The 20,850-nt window shown below is 42.0% G+C and overlaps 1 protein-coding gene across 1 annotated transcript; it reads right to left on the reverse strand.

The window, feature by feature from the left end:
- Positions 1-14,347: 14,347 nt before the first annotated feature.
- Positions 14,348-19,072, reverse strand: LOC122023331. Its single transcript, XM_042581385.1, has 6 exons — positions 18,958-19,072; positions 16,176-16,672; positions 15,924-15,979; positions 15,802-15,865; positions 14,940-15,027; positions 14,348-14,383 (listed from the first exon to the last, which is right to left on the reverse strand). Exons 1-4 carry the CDS (start codon positions 19,070-19,072, stop codon positions 15,829-15,831), a joined length of 705 nt encoding a protein of 234 aa, XP_042437319.1. The 3' UTR covers positions 14,348-14,383; positions 14,940-15,027; positions 15,802-15,828.
- Between the last annotated feature and the right edge of the window lie 1,778 nt (positions 19,073-20,850).

A 20,850-nucleotide genomic window follows, 5' to 3' on the forward strand; every position in this document is an offset into this window, starting at 1 on the left:
GTTCCACTCTTAGTGTATGGCAGAATACTGGAATATTCCCTAACTTACGGCAGTTATTCACTGACAGGAGGTTACGATTCTCTGACACTGTTGTTACTTAGTGTTATCCGTCCTGCCCAGGTTCATCTGTAGACAGCTTGAGATGATTACCCAAATGCGGTGCAAGGACTGAGCCTTGATGCCCTGATCCATATACAGCCCGCGAGGGGCTATCAATGGACTACGCCTGATCGAGATGAAGAGAATGAGCTGTGCGGAACCGGCCAGGAATCAACTGAGACTATGACTAAGGACTCAGCCTACATGACTCGACCGGGGCGGATTTGGTTGGGGATTGTCTGACATATGTGCCAAGGTCATATGTAGAGACTGAGCTTGGATAACCTTAGCAGTAAGTATCCAGCCGGGAACTAATTAAAACCCCAGTCCGGGGCTCAACCCTGAGGGCCTGACCTGTCTGTGACCAACCGAGCATTATACCGAGGGTGAAACAGGGAAGCTGAACTGCCACCTTCCCTTGACTGTTGACTACCACGCCCTCTTGACCATTGACTTTCTGGCATTATCGGCCCCCCCATTTACTCACCATATCATAAGTCTCCCCTACAAATTTAGTCGAAGAATGTGTAGCCGACTGACTAGACTCAAACTCTAGTTTCATTTACTTCTCCTCTCAAATCGAACACATGATGTGTTGAAGAATGCGGCATGTGTACAAAATGATGATTAAGGAGGGAATCGTATCAGAGAAAACACCCAGCTTCATAATAAGTAGTCGCGAGAGTCATGCATACTGACCGAGAGGTAGTTGATCACAAGAGCCATGCTCGCTTACAGCTCACACTAGGATGAGAGTCTGGAACCCAACCGAGAGGTCATTAGTGTTGGTTGCTACTCGGAAAACCTAGAGGTTCCGCTGTACAAAAATTTTGTACAAAGGTTTGAACCTTTTCCTAGCTACCATGTGTTCTTTTAAATTAAATTTTGGATCGCCTGCGGAACTTAACACGTTTGATCTAAAACTTAATCTATTTGTTCTTTTAGGTTTTGACTTGGATCTCCTGCGGAACTTAACACGTTCGACCCAAATCGCCTTAAGTTATTAATTCCATTAAATATTAATTTCCATAATTGGTTCCCAGTATTGACGTGGCGAGGCACATGGCCTTCTTGGATATGGGAGCAACCACCACCGACTAGACAAAACCTTTTATAGAAATCTAATATTTAATTTCCTAAAATAACTTTAGGTTAACCGAAAAGAACAATCAAATCACAAGGAAAAAAAAATAAAACAAAAGAACACAACTTCGAAAAACATATTCGAAATACTAGAATCGTAAGTCTCTTGTATTTGGTATTATTTCCATAAATAACTAGCATGACGCGGAAAGAAAAATTACTAGTTATACCTTCTAGAAAGACCTCTTGATCTTCTACCGTATTCCTCTTCTAACCTCGGACGTTGTGTGGGCAACGATCTTCCGAGATGAGAAACCACCAAGCACCTTCTTCTTCTCCTAGCTAGGTTCGGCCAACACAAAGAAGCTTCACCAAGGACGAAGAACAAAACACCAACCAAGCTCCAAGGGATACAAGCTTTCTCTCCTTCTTCTTCTTCTTCTCCAAGTAGTATCCGGCCACCACAAGAACTCCAAGCAAGAGATAGGTTTCGGCCACCACAAAAGAGAAAGAAAGGAAGAGGATGGCCGGCCACAACAATTTTCTTCAAGGATGAAGAATTTCGGCCACCACCAATGCTCCAAGGGATGCTAGAGATGAGACTTGCTTTCTCCCTGTGTTTTGGGCTCCTTCTTATTATGAGCGTGTTAGTCTCCCTGTGTTTAAGATATCGAATGTCCACTAATTAAGTGAGTTACTGACAACTCATTTAATTAATATCTAAGTCCAAGAGTAGTACCACTCAACCTTATTATCATGTCGGACTAAGTCCACCTGCAGAATTTAACATGACAATCCTTATGAGCTCCTCTTGAGGACATTATCAACCTAGTATCTCTAGGACACAGTTTCCTTCTATAATCAACAACGCACACTATAAGTGATACCATTTCCCAACTTATCGGGCTTATTGATTTATCGAACTAAATCTCACCAATTGATAAATTAAAGAAATAAATATCAAATATATGTGCTTGTTATTATATTAGGATTAAGAGCACACACTTCCATAATAACTGAGGTCTTTATTCTTTTATAAAGTCAGTATAAAAGGAACGACCTCAAATGGTCCTACTCAATACACTCTAAGTGTACTAGTGTAATTATATAGTTAAGATAAACTAATACCTAATTACACTGCGACCTTCCAATGGTTTGTTCCTTTCCATCTAGGTCGTGAGCTACTGTTTATAATTTATAAGGAACCGATAACATGATCTTCTGTATGTGACACCACACACCATGTTATCTACAATATAAATTAATTGAGCAACTACATTTATCATAAATGTAGACATTTGACCAATGTGATTCTTATTTCTAGATTAATGTTTATACCAAAAGCTAGGCTTTTAGTATACACTCTAACAATTAGTCGCGAGAGCCCTGCTCGCTTATAACTCACACTGGGGCGAGAGTCTGGAATCTGACCGAGAAATCATTGGTCGCGAGAGCCTTGCTCACTTATAACTCACACTGGGACGAGAATCTGGAACCTGACCGAGAGGTCGTTGGTTGCGAGAGCCCTACTCGCGTATAGCTCACACTGGGGCGAGAGTCAGAAACCTGACCGAAAGGTCGTTGGTCACGAGAGTCTTGCTCGCTTATAACTCGTACTGGAATGAAAGTCTAAAACTTGACTGAGAGGTCGTTGGTCGCGAGAGCCTTGATCACTTATAACTCGCACTGGGACGAGAATCTGGAACCCGACCGAGAGGTCATTGGTCGCAAGAGCCCTGCTCGCTTATAGCTCACACTGGGGCGAGAGTCAGGAACCTGACCGTAAGGTCGTTGGTCGCGAGAGTCTTGCTCGCTTATAACTCGCACTGAGATGAGAGTCTAAAACCCGACTGAGAGGTCGTTGGTCGCGAGAGTCCTACTCGCTTATAACTTGCATTGAGGCAAGAGTCTGGAACCTGACCAAGAGGTCATTAGTCACAAGAGCCTTGCTCGCTTATAACTCGCATTGGGGCGAGAGTCTGAAACCTGACCAAGAGGTCGTTGGTCGCAAGAGCCTTGCACGATTATAACTCATACTAGGACGAGACTCTGGAACCTGGTCGCGAGAGTCGTGCTCACTTATAACTCGCACTAGGGCGAGAGTCTGGAACCTGATCGAGAGGTCGTTGGTCGCAAGAGTCATGCTCGCTTATAACTCACACTGAGGTGAGAGTCTGGAATCTAACCAAGAGGTTGATGGTCGCGAGAACCCTGCTCGCTTAGAGTCATGTTCGCTTATAACACTAGGGCGAGAGTCTGAAACCTGATCGAGAGGTCGTTGGTCACAAGAGTCATGCTCGCTTATAACTCGCACTGGGGTGAGAGTCTGGAACCTGACCGAGAGGTTGATGGTCGTGAGAGTCCTGCTCGCTTATAACTCGTACTGGGCCGAGAGTCTGGAACTCGATTGAGAGGTTGTCGGTCGCGAGAGTCATGCTCGCTTATAACTCGCACTGAGGTGAGAGTCTAGAACCCGACTGAGAGGTTATTGATCAAGAGAGTCATGCTCGCTTATAACTCGCACTAAGACGAGAGTCTAGAACCTGACCGAGAGGCCATTGGTTGCGAGAGCCCTGCTCGCTTATAACTTGTACTGGGGCGAAAGTCTGGAACCTGACCAGGAGGTTTATGGTCGCGTGATCCCTGCTCGCTTATAGGGGTGTAATCGAGCCGAACCAAGTAGAACTCTTGAACGTTTGAGCTAGGTTCGTTTATAATCGAGTCGAGCTCGAGCTTTATTTATCGAATATATTCATGGCTCACGAGCTTATATCGAATCTAAAAGAATTTAATAAATATAAATTATAAATTTAAATATGCATTAAAAACTAAATTATATATTTAGAGAAAATTATAATATTCTTATTAAAATTATAATTTTATTCTAATAAATAAATTTAATATATTTACCTATATTTTTCATAAGTAGAGTGTAAAATCTATAAATTCAATATCAAAACTATTATTTTTTTTATTTAAAAGTTGATTTATGAGCTTAACGAATGTGATCACGAGCTAACGAGCCGAGTATTGTGAAGCTTGAGCTTGGTTTGTTTATCTTAACGAGCCTCATTAAACGAGCTCAAACGAGCTTTTATCGAATCGAGCTTCGAATAGCTCACGAGCGGCTTGGTTCATTTACACCCCTACTCGCTTATAACTCACACTGGGGTGAGAGTTTGGAACCAGACCGAGAGTTGTTGGTCGCGAGAGACATGCTTGCTTATAACTTGCATTAGGGTGAGAGTCTAGAACCTGACTGAGAGGTCGTTGGTCGCGAGAGTCATATTCGCTTATAACTCGCACTAAGGCGAGTGTCTGGAACTTGACCGAAAGGTCGTTGGTTGCAAGAGTCATGCTCACTTATAACTCACATTGGGGCGAGAGTCTGGAACCTGATCGAGAGGTCGTTAGTCACGAGATCCTTGCTTGCTTATAACTTGCACTAAGGCAAGAGTCTGATACCTGACCGGGAGGTCGATGGTCACGAGACCCCTGCTCTCTTATAACTCGCATTGAGATGAGAGTCTGGAACCCGACCGAGAGGTTGTTGGTCGCGAGAGCCAAGCTCACTTATAACTCGCACTGAGGAAAGAGTCTGTAACCTGACCGAGAGGCCATTAGTCTCGAGAGTTTTGCTCGCTTATAACTCGCATTGGGGCGAGAGTCTATAACCTGACCGAGAGGTTGTTGGTCGCGAGAGCCCTGCTCGCTTATAACTCGTACTAGGACGAAAGTCTGAAACCTGACCGAGAGGTTGTTGGTTGCGAAAGCCTTTCTCGCTTATAACTCGCACTGGGGCGAGAGTCTAGAACTTGACCGGGAGGTCAATGGTCGCGAGAGCCCTGCTCGCTTATAACTTATATTGGGGCGAGAGTCTGGAACCCGACCGAGAGATCATTGATCGCGAGAGTCATGCTCGCTTATAACTCATACTAGGACGAGAGTTTGGAACCCGACCGAGAGGTCATTGGTCACGAGAGTTATGCTCGCTTATAACTCGCACTGGAGAGAGAGTCTGTAACCTGACCGAGAGGTCGTTGGTCGTGAGAGCCTTGCTCGCTTATAACTCACACTAGGGCGAGAGTCTGAAACTTGACCGGGAGATTGATGGTCACGAGAGTCCTACTCACTTATAATTCACACTAGGGTGAGAGTCTAGAACCTGACTGGGAGGTCGATGGTCGCGAGAGCCCTGCTCGCTTATAACTCGCAATGGGGTGAGAATCTGGAACCCGACCGAGAGGTCGTTGGTCGCAAGAGCTATGCTCGCTTATAACTCACACTGGGGAGAGAGTCTGTAACCTGACCGAGATGTTATTGGTCACGAGAGCCTTGCTCGCTTGTAACTCGCACTAGGGAGAGAGTCTGGAACTCGACCGAGAGGTCGTTGGTTGAGAGAGCTATGTTCACTTATAACTCGCACTAGGGCAAGAGTCCGGAACTTGACCGGGAGGTCGATGGTCGCGAGTGCCCTGCTCGCTTATAACTCACACTGGGTGAGAGTTTGGAACCCAATCGAGAGGTCGTTGGTCGTGAGAGCCTTTCTCGCTTATAACTCACACTGGCGAGAGTCTAGAACCTAACCGAGAGGACGATGGTTGTGAGAGCCCTGCTCGCTTATAACTCGCACTTGAGGGAGAGTCTGGAACTCGACTGAGAGGTCATTGGTTGCGAGAGTCATGCTCACTTATAACTCGCACTGGGAAGAGAGTCTGTAACTTGACCGAGGGGTCATTGATCGCGAGAGTCTTGCTCGCTTATAACTCGCACTAGGGTGAGAATCTAGAACCTGACCAGGAGGTCGATGGTCACGAGAGCCCTACTCGCTTATAACTCCCACTGGGGTGACAGTCTGAAACCTGACCTAGAGGTCGATGGTTGCGAGAGTCCTGCTTGCTTATAACTCACACTAGGGAGAGAGTCTGGAACCCGACTGAGTGCGAGAGTCATGTTCTCTTATAACTCGCACTGAGGCGAGAGGATAGAACCTAACCGAGAGGTCGTTGGTGATACTCCGGTCTGAGACTAGTGACGATACTCTGGTCTGTGACTGGCGGCGATAATTTAGTCCGAGACCAATAGTGATATTCAGTCCGAGACCGGTAGCGATATTCTAGACTGAGACCAGTGGCTATACTCCGGTCTAAGACCAATGACGATACTCTGGTCCGAGACCAGTGACGATACTCTGGTCCGAGACCAGGGAAAATACTCTGGTCTAAGATCGATGGCGATATTCTGGTCCGAGATCAGTGGTGATACTCTGGTCTGAGAACAGTGACGATACTCTGGTCTAAAACTAGTGGTGATACTCCGATCCGAGACCGATGGTGACAGTTCGACCCTGAAAGGGGGAGATTGAACCGTAATATCAATGAATGCAGAGACCGTAACAATGACTGAGCAGAGCCCATGGCACACATGATCAGGGAGTTGAGCACCTTGTCCTTGATCGGAGAGTGACGCCCCCAACCCATAATCGAAGTGCGAGGCCTCTAGATCATGATCAGGAAGATGTACCACTAGTCTTTGATCGGGGAGCTGTGCCCCTAGTGTCTGATTGGGGAGTTGTATCCCTAATCTAGGAGCTATGCCGTCCGACTGAGGATCTATCTCGGTCTCTTAACTCCCGAATACCCGTAGAGCTGGGGAAAAAATATAATGGAACAACTAACTTGTCGGCCTGCTGAAGCTCTAAGCCAATCCCTCGACTCTCGAATACCCTTGGAGTGAAGGGAGAAGATAATATGTTCGTCGGAATCCTCTGGCATTGTGATAATGGCAGAGAACTTTACGACAAAAGCCCGTGAGCCAGGTGGGCACGAAGCCCATGAGCCTAGCGGAGAGTGGGATGAGTGTGAGTCTCGGGCAGAGGAGCAAACCCGACCAACTAGTTGTTGTGCTCGATTGAGAGGTCATTGATTGCGAGAGCCAAGCTCGCTTATAACTCAAACTGGGGTGAGAGTCTGGAAAACCTATCCGGCGGTCATTTTGATCTAAGAAAACATGCCCACAGACTTGACCCCCGCTACCCTTGGAGAATTATGTGAATATCACTTCTACTGCATAATTAGATGTTGGCTAAATTTGACCCTCAATCCTGTTCTGATGATGGGATGAGGCATTAGATCCTGACCAACTTTTCTCGCCGCCACCTGCTCCTTTTCCCAATGCAGCCGCATGGAATTGTCGGTTGTCGAGGTATGGTGCCAATGGCCCCGTATCAGTCTCATGATTTCCTTGTCTTTTCCATCATAAATGTCATTTCATAGGAAGTTGACACGTGTCTAACTGACTCATTTTGATGTGACGACTGACGCACACTTTCTGCATGAGACTTGATAGTGCTCCTTTTCTTCTGATCCAACGGTTATCTTTTGCAGCCCCATTTCGATAGCCTGGCTCACTTCCCCAAATATCTTAAAAGTTTTAGTTTAAAAACCCTAAAGACAATGGGCAGTTGTTTATCTACGGTTTCTCTTCTTCAGACTTCCCCTTCTTTGCTTGCTTATGTTAGCCTTCATGTGCTTCCTCCGTAAGTGTTCACTTTCCCTTCTCGCTTGCTCTTACATTTTTCGATTATGGCCTGAGAAACTCTAGTCCCCTGGTACGCCTTCTTTAATTCCGATTTCGATAAGAGTGACCTTAAGTTAGTGCAATCTATCTTAAAGCTCTCGAACGCCTACAGCCTTCGCATCCCTGGGTCCGACGACTATCCTTGTCATCCACCTTCAGGTTTTGTTACTTTCTTCAAGGACCAACTTCTTGGTGGTCTGTGATTCCCCATCCCTCTTTTTTTCTCTGAGCTGAGTCGATATTTCTGTATCCCCTTGTCTCAGTTTGCTCCTAATTCCTTCCGTGCTATGTGCGGGATGATAGTTCTATGTCACCTGTATGGCATTCCCCTAACCTCTCAACTTTTTCATCATTACTATTCCCTCAAATGATCAGAGCCCGATGTTTTTATAGTGCAATCTCGACCCGGGTGTATGTTTTTTAAGGGCATGTCTTCCTCCAACAAAGGCTGGAAGTCCCGCTTCTTCTATGTTCGACTACCCGAGTTTGTATCTTGGCCCACTGAGTAGCGTTCGGGTCTTTCCTCCCCCTCTGAGCTAAGCGACCATTAACATGTGCCAGATTACTTTACTGCTTCTGGGAAGTTGGACGGGGTGCATCTCTTTCTTTCTTCCTTGCTACGGGAGAGTATGCTATATACCTTCGAGCTGAGTCCTATCCGGACACCCTTGGCTGCTCCTTTTTGTAAGATCAAACAACTCTATTTTATATCTTCACTAATTAAGGTATCTTCTTTTACCTGTAGAGGTCGTCATGTTTAGAGCTTTCACCTTCGACTCTTCCACTATGCCGGTGAAATTTTACGGAAACGTGGATAGGAGATTGTGCCTAGCCAAGAGGTCCTTCAGGTCGATTCCTCGACTGGAGCCTCCTCCCATCAGATGGGAGAGCCCGAGACTCCCGAAGACGAATTTTAAAAAAATCAGTACTTAATTTTTTTTTTGAACAAGATAATATTAAAAAAAATTATTAGGAACAAGATAATATTTTTTTGTTTACTTAGTGTTGCAAATTCTATTATTGCAATCCTTATACTTAAAATGTTAGTTTAGTAATTTCTTTAAATTACTACTTGTCTATTTTTTTTACCCTAACTTGAACTTAGATTGATGCACATCAAAAAGGAGGAGATTGTTGGACCCCGTGGTTGTTTTGATGTGATCAACCAAGTTAAGTTAGGTCCTGTTTGATTTTGATCCCTGTGTATAAGTGTGCAGGAGCGCAGGAAGTCGAGCGAAAGGCGCAGCTAGCAAGAAGGACGACACAGGAAGGGAGTCGACGGGCTTGGTGCGTCCGAAGGACGAAAGAGATGTGGAAGAGTACACCGGTGGACGAGAAGAACATATGCGACGTTCGAGGGATGAGAAGCCGGGGCGGAAGCTTGCTCGAGGAGAAGGCCGGAAATTGGGTTCGGGTGAGCCCTATTTCGGTTGATCGCAATCACCCAAGTTATCGAGACTTCGGAAGCTAAAGTGAAGACGAAGAAGTGCTGGAAAAGCAGCTGGAGGCGCCCTCAACAACTGTTGAGGCGCCTCCACCCTCACCAGAGTGAGGGTGCCCTCAACTACATTGAGGGCGCCCTCAACAACATTAAGGGCGCCCTCAAAGCTGTTGAGGGCGCCCTCAACTGGGTCAACATGGCCATTTACGCAGGGATAAAGTTTTATCTGCTTATCTACTTAGAGACGCCCTCAAAACTCGAGATAGGATTTCCATGAGCTATATAAAGGCCCCTGGAGCTAGGAAATTATTCGATCAACTCTGTATTCAATTTCTAGCAACATCTGAGCTTTCTTAGTGTGTAAAAAGGCTTCTCCGCCTACAGTGAAGGAGACGTTTCTAGTGGAGTTGTTCGACCGCCTTGGATTAACAACCACCTAGGTTGTAACCAAGTCAAATCCCTGAGTCTTCTTTCTTTCCTTTCTGTTAGCTTGTTTTTATTTTATTATTGCTATTTTAGAGTTGAAAGCACGAGGCGGGTAGTTCTTATTTTACAAGCAATTCACCTCTCTCCTCTTGTCGGTCCTGCTGCACCAACATGGAGAAAAGGTGGAAGAGGCATGAAGCTCCATTGTAAATGAGACTTTAGTCCTACATTAGGAGCTTCAAGGCATATTAATTGATTTTTATTGATTCATATGCATTGATGATGTGAACAAATGCATGAGGAGAGACTCTCTCTCACGCGTGTATACACAGGGGGGTGCAAATCCATGGCCCGGATTGCAATGAATCAAGTTGACTCGTGTGCGAGTACAACCTGCGCACACCGAATGTCGGACCGATTAGGGCAAATTTGCCTAAGTAGAACAACCAACATTTTACCGTATAAATCTTTTTGTTGCTTATTTAAGTGTATAACGGATGCATTAAATTAAGGATTACAGAATGAAAATGGCTGAGTAACGTGGGTGTTTCACTGCTCAGCGAATAATGATTATTAATCAATTATTAATCGATCATTAACATAAATATGAATCATAGTACAAACATAAACATACCTTCCAAACAGGTTATGTTTGGGATGCCTCCAACTATTCCGGTTGTAGCGAAATAACTCATCGTTGTTGTCACGAGCTCGTACTTCCTTCGTCTAATCCGGTCCAAGATCGGAGTCCTCTTTCCAACACTTGATCGCACTAGAGATCAAGTGTCGTTTTTCGTCGAAAAGATCAAAACGATTTCCTCGAAGATGAGGAAGGGGCTGCCAACTTATCCTTTCGCAAGGGGTTGTCTAATAATCCTCAACAAGGGACTATGCCTTCCAAAATTCTACAAGAAGGTGGGGCGCCGGTAATACTTCTCGCATAGAAGTAACAAACAAGGAGATCGGATTTTTCGATGGAAGAGAGGGAGAAAACTTCTATCTTCTACTCTTGAAAGTGACTACCAAAATTCTCCAAGTAGATGAAGAACCTTGCTGTCCGAATTTTGCAAGCACTCAAAAGTTGGCTTCTGTATCTTTTCTCTCCATCGAAGACACTCCACGAAAGAAGCAACTCATTCTCTCTTCACACAAATTGTTACTGCCGTAGCAATCATCTAGTGCCACACAAGAGAGCTTCTTGTCTCTTATAGTTTCAAAGAACAAGAAAAATAAAACTCGGAGAAGTGGGAAAATGGTCAACGTGCATGAGTGGAGTGGAGAAAGTGGTGAACGTAGGTGGGAAAGTAGAGGAGAAGGAAAAAAGAAAAAAAAAAAAAATTCTTTTCTTTCCTTAATCTCATCACGTTGAAAACAAATTAAAATCCCTCTTTTTTTACGAAGCAATATTTAATGTATTATATTTTCTTTTTGCTTAAACTTTTAAAGTCCAATATCTTTTTCATCTTTATCTATTAGATTTTTAAAACTTTTTTAGAATTCAATAATACAAGTCCCTTGTAATCATATTAACGATCCAATATCATTGACACGACAAATGCATTTGCTCATTATTACAATAATATAAATCTAATTTATATACATTGTGTGGAACTCTTCCATTCTCCTTGTTTTCATTGATTGGAAATCAATCTAACATTTGATCATATCAAACTTTATTTGTCAATTCACTGTTTGATCACATCAAACTTTATTCGCCAAATTCAACTACTTGAATTTGACTTTCTCAACGGGAAATAGGAAAATCAATACTTGTGTGACCCTCAATGGTTCAGGGATACAGCTAGTCGTGGGTTCACAACTCTTTGTGATTCAGGACTATACTTGTCCTTTATTCGGGCATACCCTTAACCCCATCCTATGATTAACTCTTTAATTATAGGACGTCAGCACTAATTCTGATTAACACCCAACGAATCATGATAAGAGCGTCTAGCAGCACCGCCCCATGATTCCCTAGGTATCACTGAATAGTGTCTGCAAGAACCAGTCGATTATGGTTAACGTACAGTCCAGTCCCTTCATCTCATATATCCCGATCTAATCTACAATCATTGGTACATCGAGGATTGTATATTGATTCGACAACCATGTGATATATCTTATAGTGATATCACATGTGTAATTAGGAAACTCCTTTCCTAAAGTACATCTTACAGCCCTGATCAGAGACTTCATTCACTATAAAATAATGTATTACATACGATATCCACACCTATAGGTGTGCGTTGAATCCCCGACTACAATACATTGACTTCTATATGTTTCGTTACTACACTCAATTTCACCACCTAATGACCCTAATAAAGTCGGTAAATGAGTCAAAGTGCAGCCCCAGCATATAGAGTCTCAGAGTTGTCCCGGGTCATAAGGACTACTAGTGTACAACCATAACTAAAGACTTATCCACTCAATAAATGATAACCACTTGGAAAGTCTGTGTGAGGTGTTGGGTTTTTCGGGTCGCAAAAATCACTTTTTCGCGTTGCGGAAACCCCGAAACTCCCTAGCCAATGGATCCGTGCGAAGAGTATAGAACAAAATTTTACATGTACGAGTTACTAGATCTACACTTAGATCTACATGTTTAGAAGGTTACCCTTGTTGCGTGCCTTTTTGCGAATCCCGCTCGTCCAAGGTGCGCCGGATCTCGAGTGTGTTCAAACGTACATACTTCTAGTAGTATCCACACGAACAAGAAGTGTTCTCTAACACTCAAGGATGGAGAAGAGAACACCACAAGTGTGCTAGCACTTCTTGATGCTCTCGGATAGGATTGGAAGATGAAGAAAGGAAAAGAAGAGAACATACTCCTCTAAAAACTCTATGTGACTTTCACTAACGTTTCTTCTTGGATTAGATTCACTCACCTTTCTTCTTCCTTGCTTGAAACCCACGGCAACAGTAGCAAAGGAGGAGGAAGAACCCAAGGAAGAAGATGCAACAATAAACACACATCAATGCCACAAAACAAAACCTCTCCACAAGCATTAGTGTGGCCGGCCACATCTTGTAACCCCCTCATTTAATGTGGCTGACCACATTAAGTGAATGAGATGCGTAACCTCCATGAGGTGGCACACCATAATAAGGTGGAGATGATGTGGCAAGATTAGTCATGCCATGTAGGATGAGTCAACCTTCATGATGTGGCAGTACATCAAGTCAAACTTGATGTTTCAACTTCTATTTGGTTAAGTCAAAATTGACCAATTTTATTCCTTGTTGAGTTAAATCCAACCTTTGATTTAAGTCAATTTTTAATTTAATGAATCTCAATTCATTAATATAAATTGACTCAATGAATCAAATTTAAATTAGACTCATTCAACAATTGAATCTAATGGAGTTTAACTCAATAAGTCTAATTTGAATTAATCTGAATCCAATCTTTGGTGCATCATATGAACCTAATCTCCATCCACTTGTTCTTTATGTGTGACCCAATAGGTTCTTGTAACGTTGGCAATGTTTCTAAACTCCTTTAGAAACATAAGCAATGAGCGACATCTAACAATACATCATTGCTACCCAAGTTACAAGAATGTTGAGATCCAACATCACCTTATGACTACTAATTGTGACTCCTCGCAATATATGGCAAGTGTCCTTCTATCCTAGACATCTAGATTGATCAATGTGAGGCATAGACCGTGTCATCCTCTTATCAATCTAAATCTTGAACTCCAAGTAGACTCACTAAAACAAATGAGCTCAATATCTCATATTGACTCATTTGGGCATGGTCATGCATTTCGTGGTCTCACTCTATCAAGAATACCGATGTCTCTCCCGTCATATAGGAGGGATAGATCTCATCTACATCACTCACATCCCTCTGCATAATTCGTTACATACCCAGTAATCGCCTTTATAGTCCACCCAGTTACGGGTGACGTTTGACGAAACCAAAGTACATAACTCCTTATGTAGGGATCCATGGTGACTTCAGGTCCAAGGACTAGTAGTCATACTAATAGCCACATGAGAAAGTATATGACACTCATATAACGATCCATGATACTTTCTCATGGCGGGTCATTCAGTATACATTCTCTAATGCATACTCATGTGTCAACTTGATATCTCTATATCCATGACTTGTGAGATCAAGTCATCGAGTTGACCTACATGCTAGTCTTCACTACAAGAAAAAAGTCTAACAACAACGATTTTTCACCGTTGTCGTAGCCCATTTTGAACTGTTGTTAAAGGCCGTGTTGTTAAAAGGGGTGCCCAAAGACAACAGTTTTTAACCGTTGTCTTTGAAGGCAAAGACAACATTTTTACAACGGTGAAAAATTATTGTCTTTTCCTTCAAAGACAACAGTTTTTCACCGTTGTCTTTGAGCGTCTCCCTTTAACAATAGGGTCTTCAACAACAGTTTTAAACTATCTACGACAGCGGTGAAAAATCGTTATCTTTTTTAGATAAAAAAAAAATTAATACACAATTTTCTAATATTATAAATCATTCAAAATATTAAATTTCAAAATAAAATTTAATATACAATTTTCTAACATTCAAAAATAATATCTATAACATTCTGAAGAAATTTCATAAGCAACCAACAAAATGATAACACTATTAAAACAAAGGTAGAACAATATAACACGAGATTTTCTACTTAGATGTCGGTGAAGAGGAGGGACTGCAGCTCCTAGTGCTTCTTAATTTGTTAAAGTCTCTCCATTTTTTTGGCTTGTCGGCATTCTTCCCAGTACTCTTGAGGACACCTATTCGAATAAAGATATATATTACAAATTAGAAACTAAACTGTACGCGTGATTCTAATTGCACTGCATAAATGTTACATAACCATAAAAACCATTTGATCTAGTCATCTAACAGAAGTGCAAAAAGCGTTATCTATGTAATATAAATGGTAACCTCTTGAAACAATATGGTGGCTCTTAAAGTCATGAACATGTTAAGGGTTTCACCAACTATAGTAGGAATGACTACAGTAATTACCTGAAACAACATAAATCGTTAGTTTTGAAGGCAGAGTAGAGAGACGTCATGCAACTTTTAGAAATCAATGCAACATAATCTTAAAGAATAACATTATAGCAGGATAAAGATGTCAAAAAGAGCAGTAGATTGAAACTAAAAAAACCACCAAAGAGTCTTTAATATGTACAAAACACCTTTTAGCTTCATGTTGAATACAAAGTGAACATAATCGAATGAATCGAGATGCAAATATTGCAAATGTAAGTTAAAAAAAAAAACTAAGAAATGATAAAGTAATTGTAATTTAATGTTCACAGATTGCAACAATAACTTCACCTTGCTTGGTGGCTGAGGAGGGAATGGAGTATATGGTTTCTTCTCCTTAGCCTTTACTTTCCTTTGAACATTCTTCCTTGATAGTGATCTGCAAAATTATATTAATTATCAAGATGCATGCTATAAAATTGTTCAAACAATCACTTTTTACAGATAGTTTATCTGTAAAAAGAACTAAACTCCAATAATAAAGCTAACTTAACATGGCAATTGGTACTGAAAAAATTTCTTCTATAAAAGAGCTAAACTCCAACAATAAAACTAGCATACATGGCAATTGGTATAGAAAGAATTATAGAAAAACTAAATCTCCAACATGTTGCATTAAATACTAAAGGAAGTTTTCTACTGGATCAGAATTAACTTTAGAAGGAAGAACCACATAATTTTATATCTGCTACTAAAAGAGCTAAAAGTGAGGTTGATGATTCTATCAGTACCAACATTCTAATTGGTGCAAAGGAAAGATAAGTAAAACAACTAACAATTAACTCTCAATAGTAGAAAGAACAAACATTCTTCCTCCAAAAGCAAGCATACGTTCACACTAACCACTTCTCATTAACACAAACCTTTAATGGCACTTTTGGATGTCAGTGTCATCCTTTCGCATTTATATCCTTATGAACAAATTTCTTTTACGACCTAAGCTAACAGTTAAAGGATAAGCATAAAGACAATGGAAAAGTTGTGAGAACGGCTCGCTTCTAGTCATTCTCTAAAAATCAAAAGCTTGAAACTGTAAAATCATGAGCTATAACGATCAAACTTTTCGCAGCCTAAAATAAAATGGGATAATTAATTGTCTATGTGCCCTAATCAACAAAAGATGGATGAAGAAGGAAGACATTTGAGCGAGTACCTCGAACACCTAGGACTCTCAGTTTCCTTAATTCAGACCCAACTGTGACAAGGGAAGTAGAAACCTGCAGGTGAAGATCTCCATACTGTGCGATTGAGACAGTGAGAACATCACCGACATACTTGAGACGGTCCACCAAGCTTTGGAGCTGAGCGAGATCAGGGACCTGAACCAAAGTCTACAAGAACAAGCATAGCAGCTAAGCTACTACACAACCATTCAATTAAAGCCCAAGAAAATACTACAGAACATCATCCCAGTATATCACTTCAATCCAATTGAATCAATTTACAGGACGCAATTATCACCAAAAGATCTATTTGCAAAGTACATGTAGCATAATTTGGATTAAAAGATTGGAATTTGACTGATACCTGAGGCAGATCTTGAGAAGCATCCAAGGCCGACTGGATCTGAAGCACGTCGGACCGGGAAAGGGGCTTGGAGATGGGCACGTCCTGCACAACGGCGGAAACCCTCCCTTTGGTCTCAAAGGTGAGAAAGGGGGCAGGGTTGCGGGAGCCGGTGGGGAGCTTCTTGACGAGCTTGATCTGGATGGCGGCGGTCTCGTCGCGGGCCTGCTCCTGGATGGTGAGGGCGCTGCGGAGGGCGCGGTGGAGGAGGGAGGCATCCACTGCGAAGGCGATCCGGGCGGCGTTCTGGCTGGAGATGCGATAGTGGCGGAAGAGGACGTCCTTGTCGAACTGGGTGACGGACTGGACTCCACCGCCGCCGAGGAGGTTGTGGAGGAACATGGCGTGGTCGGGTGTGAGGTAGACATGGTAGATCCGGCCGAGCTTGTCGAGAGCGGGGAGGAAACCTGCAAACGTCGTGCAAATGCAGTGTTTGCGGAAATGCAAGAGAGAGATCTCTACGGAGAAGACTTACTCAAATGAAGAGGAGATTGTGGTGACAGTGAGATCGGCAGGAGAAGAGGAGGAATGGGGAAAAAATATGAGATTGTTTAGATTTATATGTGTAGGTTATTAAATAAATAAACTCCCACCTTTATGATTCAACAACATTTAATAGACAACAGTTTAATAAAACTGTTGTATATTATCACATAAGCAACACTAAAAGACAATAGTTTTTTTAAAACCGTTGTCTTTGACACACATTAGACAACAGTTTTTTGAAAAAACTATTGTTATTTAAAAAATATTATGGTGAACAACAACAGTTTTCAATAAAACTGTTGTTAAATGGAAAAAAGACAACAATTTCTTGAAAAACTGTTGTCTATTAGGTGTGGTTAAATCCAAAATTTCTTGTAGTGCTTATTGCATTAACATTGTCCCTGAATGTTAATACTCGACTAGGAATGATTAAGAGTAGTGTTCCCTATATCATCTCACTATCGGTTCAGCTAACCGATTGATATAGGTAAGAACCTTCTACTCAAGGACGTTATTATACTTAGTTTATTTGGCACCAATACAAGTAAGTATAATAAACAAAAATCAAATGTCTTTATTTATATAGAATATGATACAACAAGTCCATAATATAATTATCAAATGATTGGCTCTAGGGCTCTAGCTAACATGAGGGATGTTCGATGAACTCATCATATGATCATCCGTCTGTATGTTTGAACATCTCTATGTCCTTATCAATGAAACATGGTACACTACATCACATATGCTTGTCTCTAGCTCAAGCAGCCTTTTATCCTTATTTATTAGGCGACCCAATTGACTAGTGATCCTGTCCGAGTCGCCGAACCAAGGGACGCTGGGCACGCGGCGCTCTCCTAGTCAATGGCACAGGCCTCCGAAGCTCCGGCGTTCTTGCACAGAAGTCGGGCCGGGAAGGTGTTCCCGGCGGCGACCCTCCGACGCTCAAGTCAGGTAAGTAGTGGAAAAAGGAGCTCCCAAGCTTGTAGAATGCGTACCTCCGGCGAAGTCTACGGTTCTTTATATAGGGCGATGAAAAAGCTCCTACACGCCTATCGAGGCGTGTGCGTATCCTCAGCCCATGCCTCGGTGTGTGCCTGTCAGAAAACTTACCTGACGCCATACTGCAACAGTCCCATCGCGCCTTCGATGGGACAACAAGACACCCCGTTGTCAGACTAAGAGTATGGCTTAGTCATGTGACTTGACGGCTATCAGGAGATGTTCCTGTTCTCCTTTACCGCCGGCCGGGACGTACGTCCGGCCGGCTGGATGGAGAACATCGTCCGGACGGCCTTCATCCCCTGCGCCGGCCGGACGGCACGCCCCTCATATCTCGCCTGTCGCTTGTGCTGCGATGCCGGGGAGACCTCCAGGCGAGTGACTTCCTCTCGGCTCTGAGACATTATTTCATTGAGCGTCGGAACCCCGACCTGGTCAAGGCGCCTTTTACTACCGAATGTCGATTGGTCGGCCGATCGGCCTTATCCATGTCTTCCAAGTCCGGTCGGCTCACCCTTCTCCGGCGGGCTACATGGCCATTTGGCCTCCACGTGGTGTTGACCCCTCGTTAGGGGGTCCCGGGCTCTTACCACCGGATCAACTAGGAACAAATTTAGAATATACAGTGAATATTGATGTATTTCATGATGACCATCATATGCACAATCACATGACTATAGTATATTCAAGGACTTTATCTATGCTTATAGCATGGGTATAAAGATAAAGTAATGCAAAACTGAATAGAATTATATTAAAATAAAGGTTATTTATTTACAAGAGTTCATAAAACCCTAGCCAATAGTTGGCTTTGCAGGGCACCTACTCTAACACTCTCAGTTCGTCGTGACCACTAGTGCTTGGTGCGCATCACGGTTAACCATTGTATCCTGGAAACATATGAAGCGAGAAAACCTCGAAGCACAGCCGGAGATGGGGTGAATCTGTTTCAAGGAAACTATATACATCGCAGGTCTCGACCTCTTCGTCTGCTCGGCTGCACGCTCGCTTGGCCGCTCACCAACTCGGCCTCTTCGTTTGCTCAGTCGTTCACTCAGTTGGCCTCTCTATCCGCTTGGCTGATCTGCAGCTTGCTCGATCGCACTACCTGGTCGGCTCTTCTACTGGTTGACCACTAAGCCTGATCGGCCTGTTCTGCTATGCTGCTCGTTCGATCGCACTGTTCGATGGGCCGCTTCGCCTGTTTGGCCTTCTCCACTGCTCGGTTGATCTGCCAACTCTGCCACGTGTCAACTCTGCCTCACAACCCGCTCAGTCGATCTGCCCACTCTGCCAATCTGCGGTTTGCGCTCAGTATTTAGCAGAAAATCATCTTTCGTTGATAGCCTGAAATTATCAGTTAAGGTCATTTCGACATATAAGTAAATTTAATTCTATGTATATAAATTCAACTGATTTTTAAAATCTCTGACATTATTTCTCGAACAAAACTAAGATTTGAAAGAATAGTTATATAGTCTCAAAAATACATTGATCCACTTTTAATTTAAACTTTGACAAATCTAAATTCGTCCATGAGTTTTTGTCAAAATTGATTGATAGTTGTATAAGTTCTAGAAACCCTAGCAAGTTAAATAGAATGTCAAATTAAAATTAGATGGCTTAATTACATTTATAAGGAATCGATTTTGATTCAAATTAATTTAGTTATGTCTAATATCACGTAGTTTTTATAAATTAAAATTCATTATATTTTTATATTTAGATGACATCATATATTTAACTTAATTAATTTTGAAAATCATCAACATAATCTGATGAAAATTTTTAACACATCATCTGCACAAAATATAAAAATTTACTAATGAAACCCACTAATAACCAATAGCTAAGCGGTCGGCAACCAGCTCAAGGCGAAGCCACCATGAGCATGAGACTTAACCGTTGCGAGCTTCTGTAAATGTCGACCGAAGTCTTCTTCCTTTCTTTTCTTTAATTTCTTTTTTTTTCCGCTGATTTATTTTGCACTTTAGATCCCTTTCCTAATGTTTCTCAAAGCTCCTTTTACTGGTATATATATATATTTTTATTTTTTTAATTGACATCATATCTTACGTACGTACACAGATTAATCATGTGAGTCATTGGTTTAATCTTATAAAAATTTTCTATTAACCACCGAATAAATCAGGAAGCAATGAACCATCAACATTCTTAAATCAATTATCCATTAAAAATAATTAATCCGTTAATTCATTGAAAATGAGACTAGATCCTTATATGTCAGAAAAACTAAGACATTTTACCGTTGTATCATTACCTGAGACCCTTTTACCGGTATAATAATATTATACGAGGAGGATCAATTTTAGATTTAATCAAAAAGTCCTCCGATTGAATTTTAGAGTTGAAATTCACGGTGTCATTATATGTAAATAGTTAGAGTCTCTACAAAATAATGTCAAGTTGGTTAGAGATGATAGATTTATTCAATGAGGTAAAGATTAATTCTCGACGAGCATATATTTTCGGAGAAAAATTCTTTCTACCTTCTAATCATTTGACGGTCGATTATAAGTTGACTTGATAATTTACTTTCTTTGAGATAATTTAATGATGGGACTGTAAGAAAAAAAATATGAAATCATCACATCAGCGACCTCCGTAGAGCTGATCTCACGGATATGGAGGGAAATAAATACAGATACACAGCTGAAAGTGTATAGTCGGGACGCTAACCCCAGGCAATGACACCCCGAGGATCGAACTCTGGATCTCTTAATCATGAAACTATATGCCCCCAGCTGTACTACGCCCTGGGACTAATGATGGGACTGTAAGTAAGGACTTAGGGTGAGCAAAATCAATTTTTTTTCTACAGTGCAAACATCCAAACAACATGGGGATCAATAGAGAAATTAATGCTAAGGATAAATTTTGACCAACTCGCCAAGAAGGAATTAATAAACAGTATCAAAAGAAGGTGGTCTTCGATGATTCTTCTTGTTTGGGATATTGTGATAAAAGATAAATACGTTCGTCCTTAGTGTCCCTGTCAATCCGTCCCAAGATCAATACGAAGGAGATAAATTACAGACGACTATTAATCTTTAGAATATTCATCATCTACAATAAATTGCTAACTAATATTCATATTTACTAGTCCGGAGGACGGATGACAATAGAA

The sequence above is a fragment of the Zingiber officinale genome, chromosome 9B, assembly GCF_018446385.1.
Source record: "Zingiber officinale cultivar Zhangliang chromosome 9B, Zo_v1.1, whole genome shotgun sequence".
NCBI classification, from domain to species: Eukaryota; Viridiplantae; Streptophyta; class Magnoliopsida; order Zingiberales; family Zingiberaceae; genus Zingiber; species Zingiber officinale.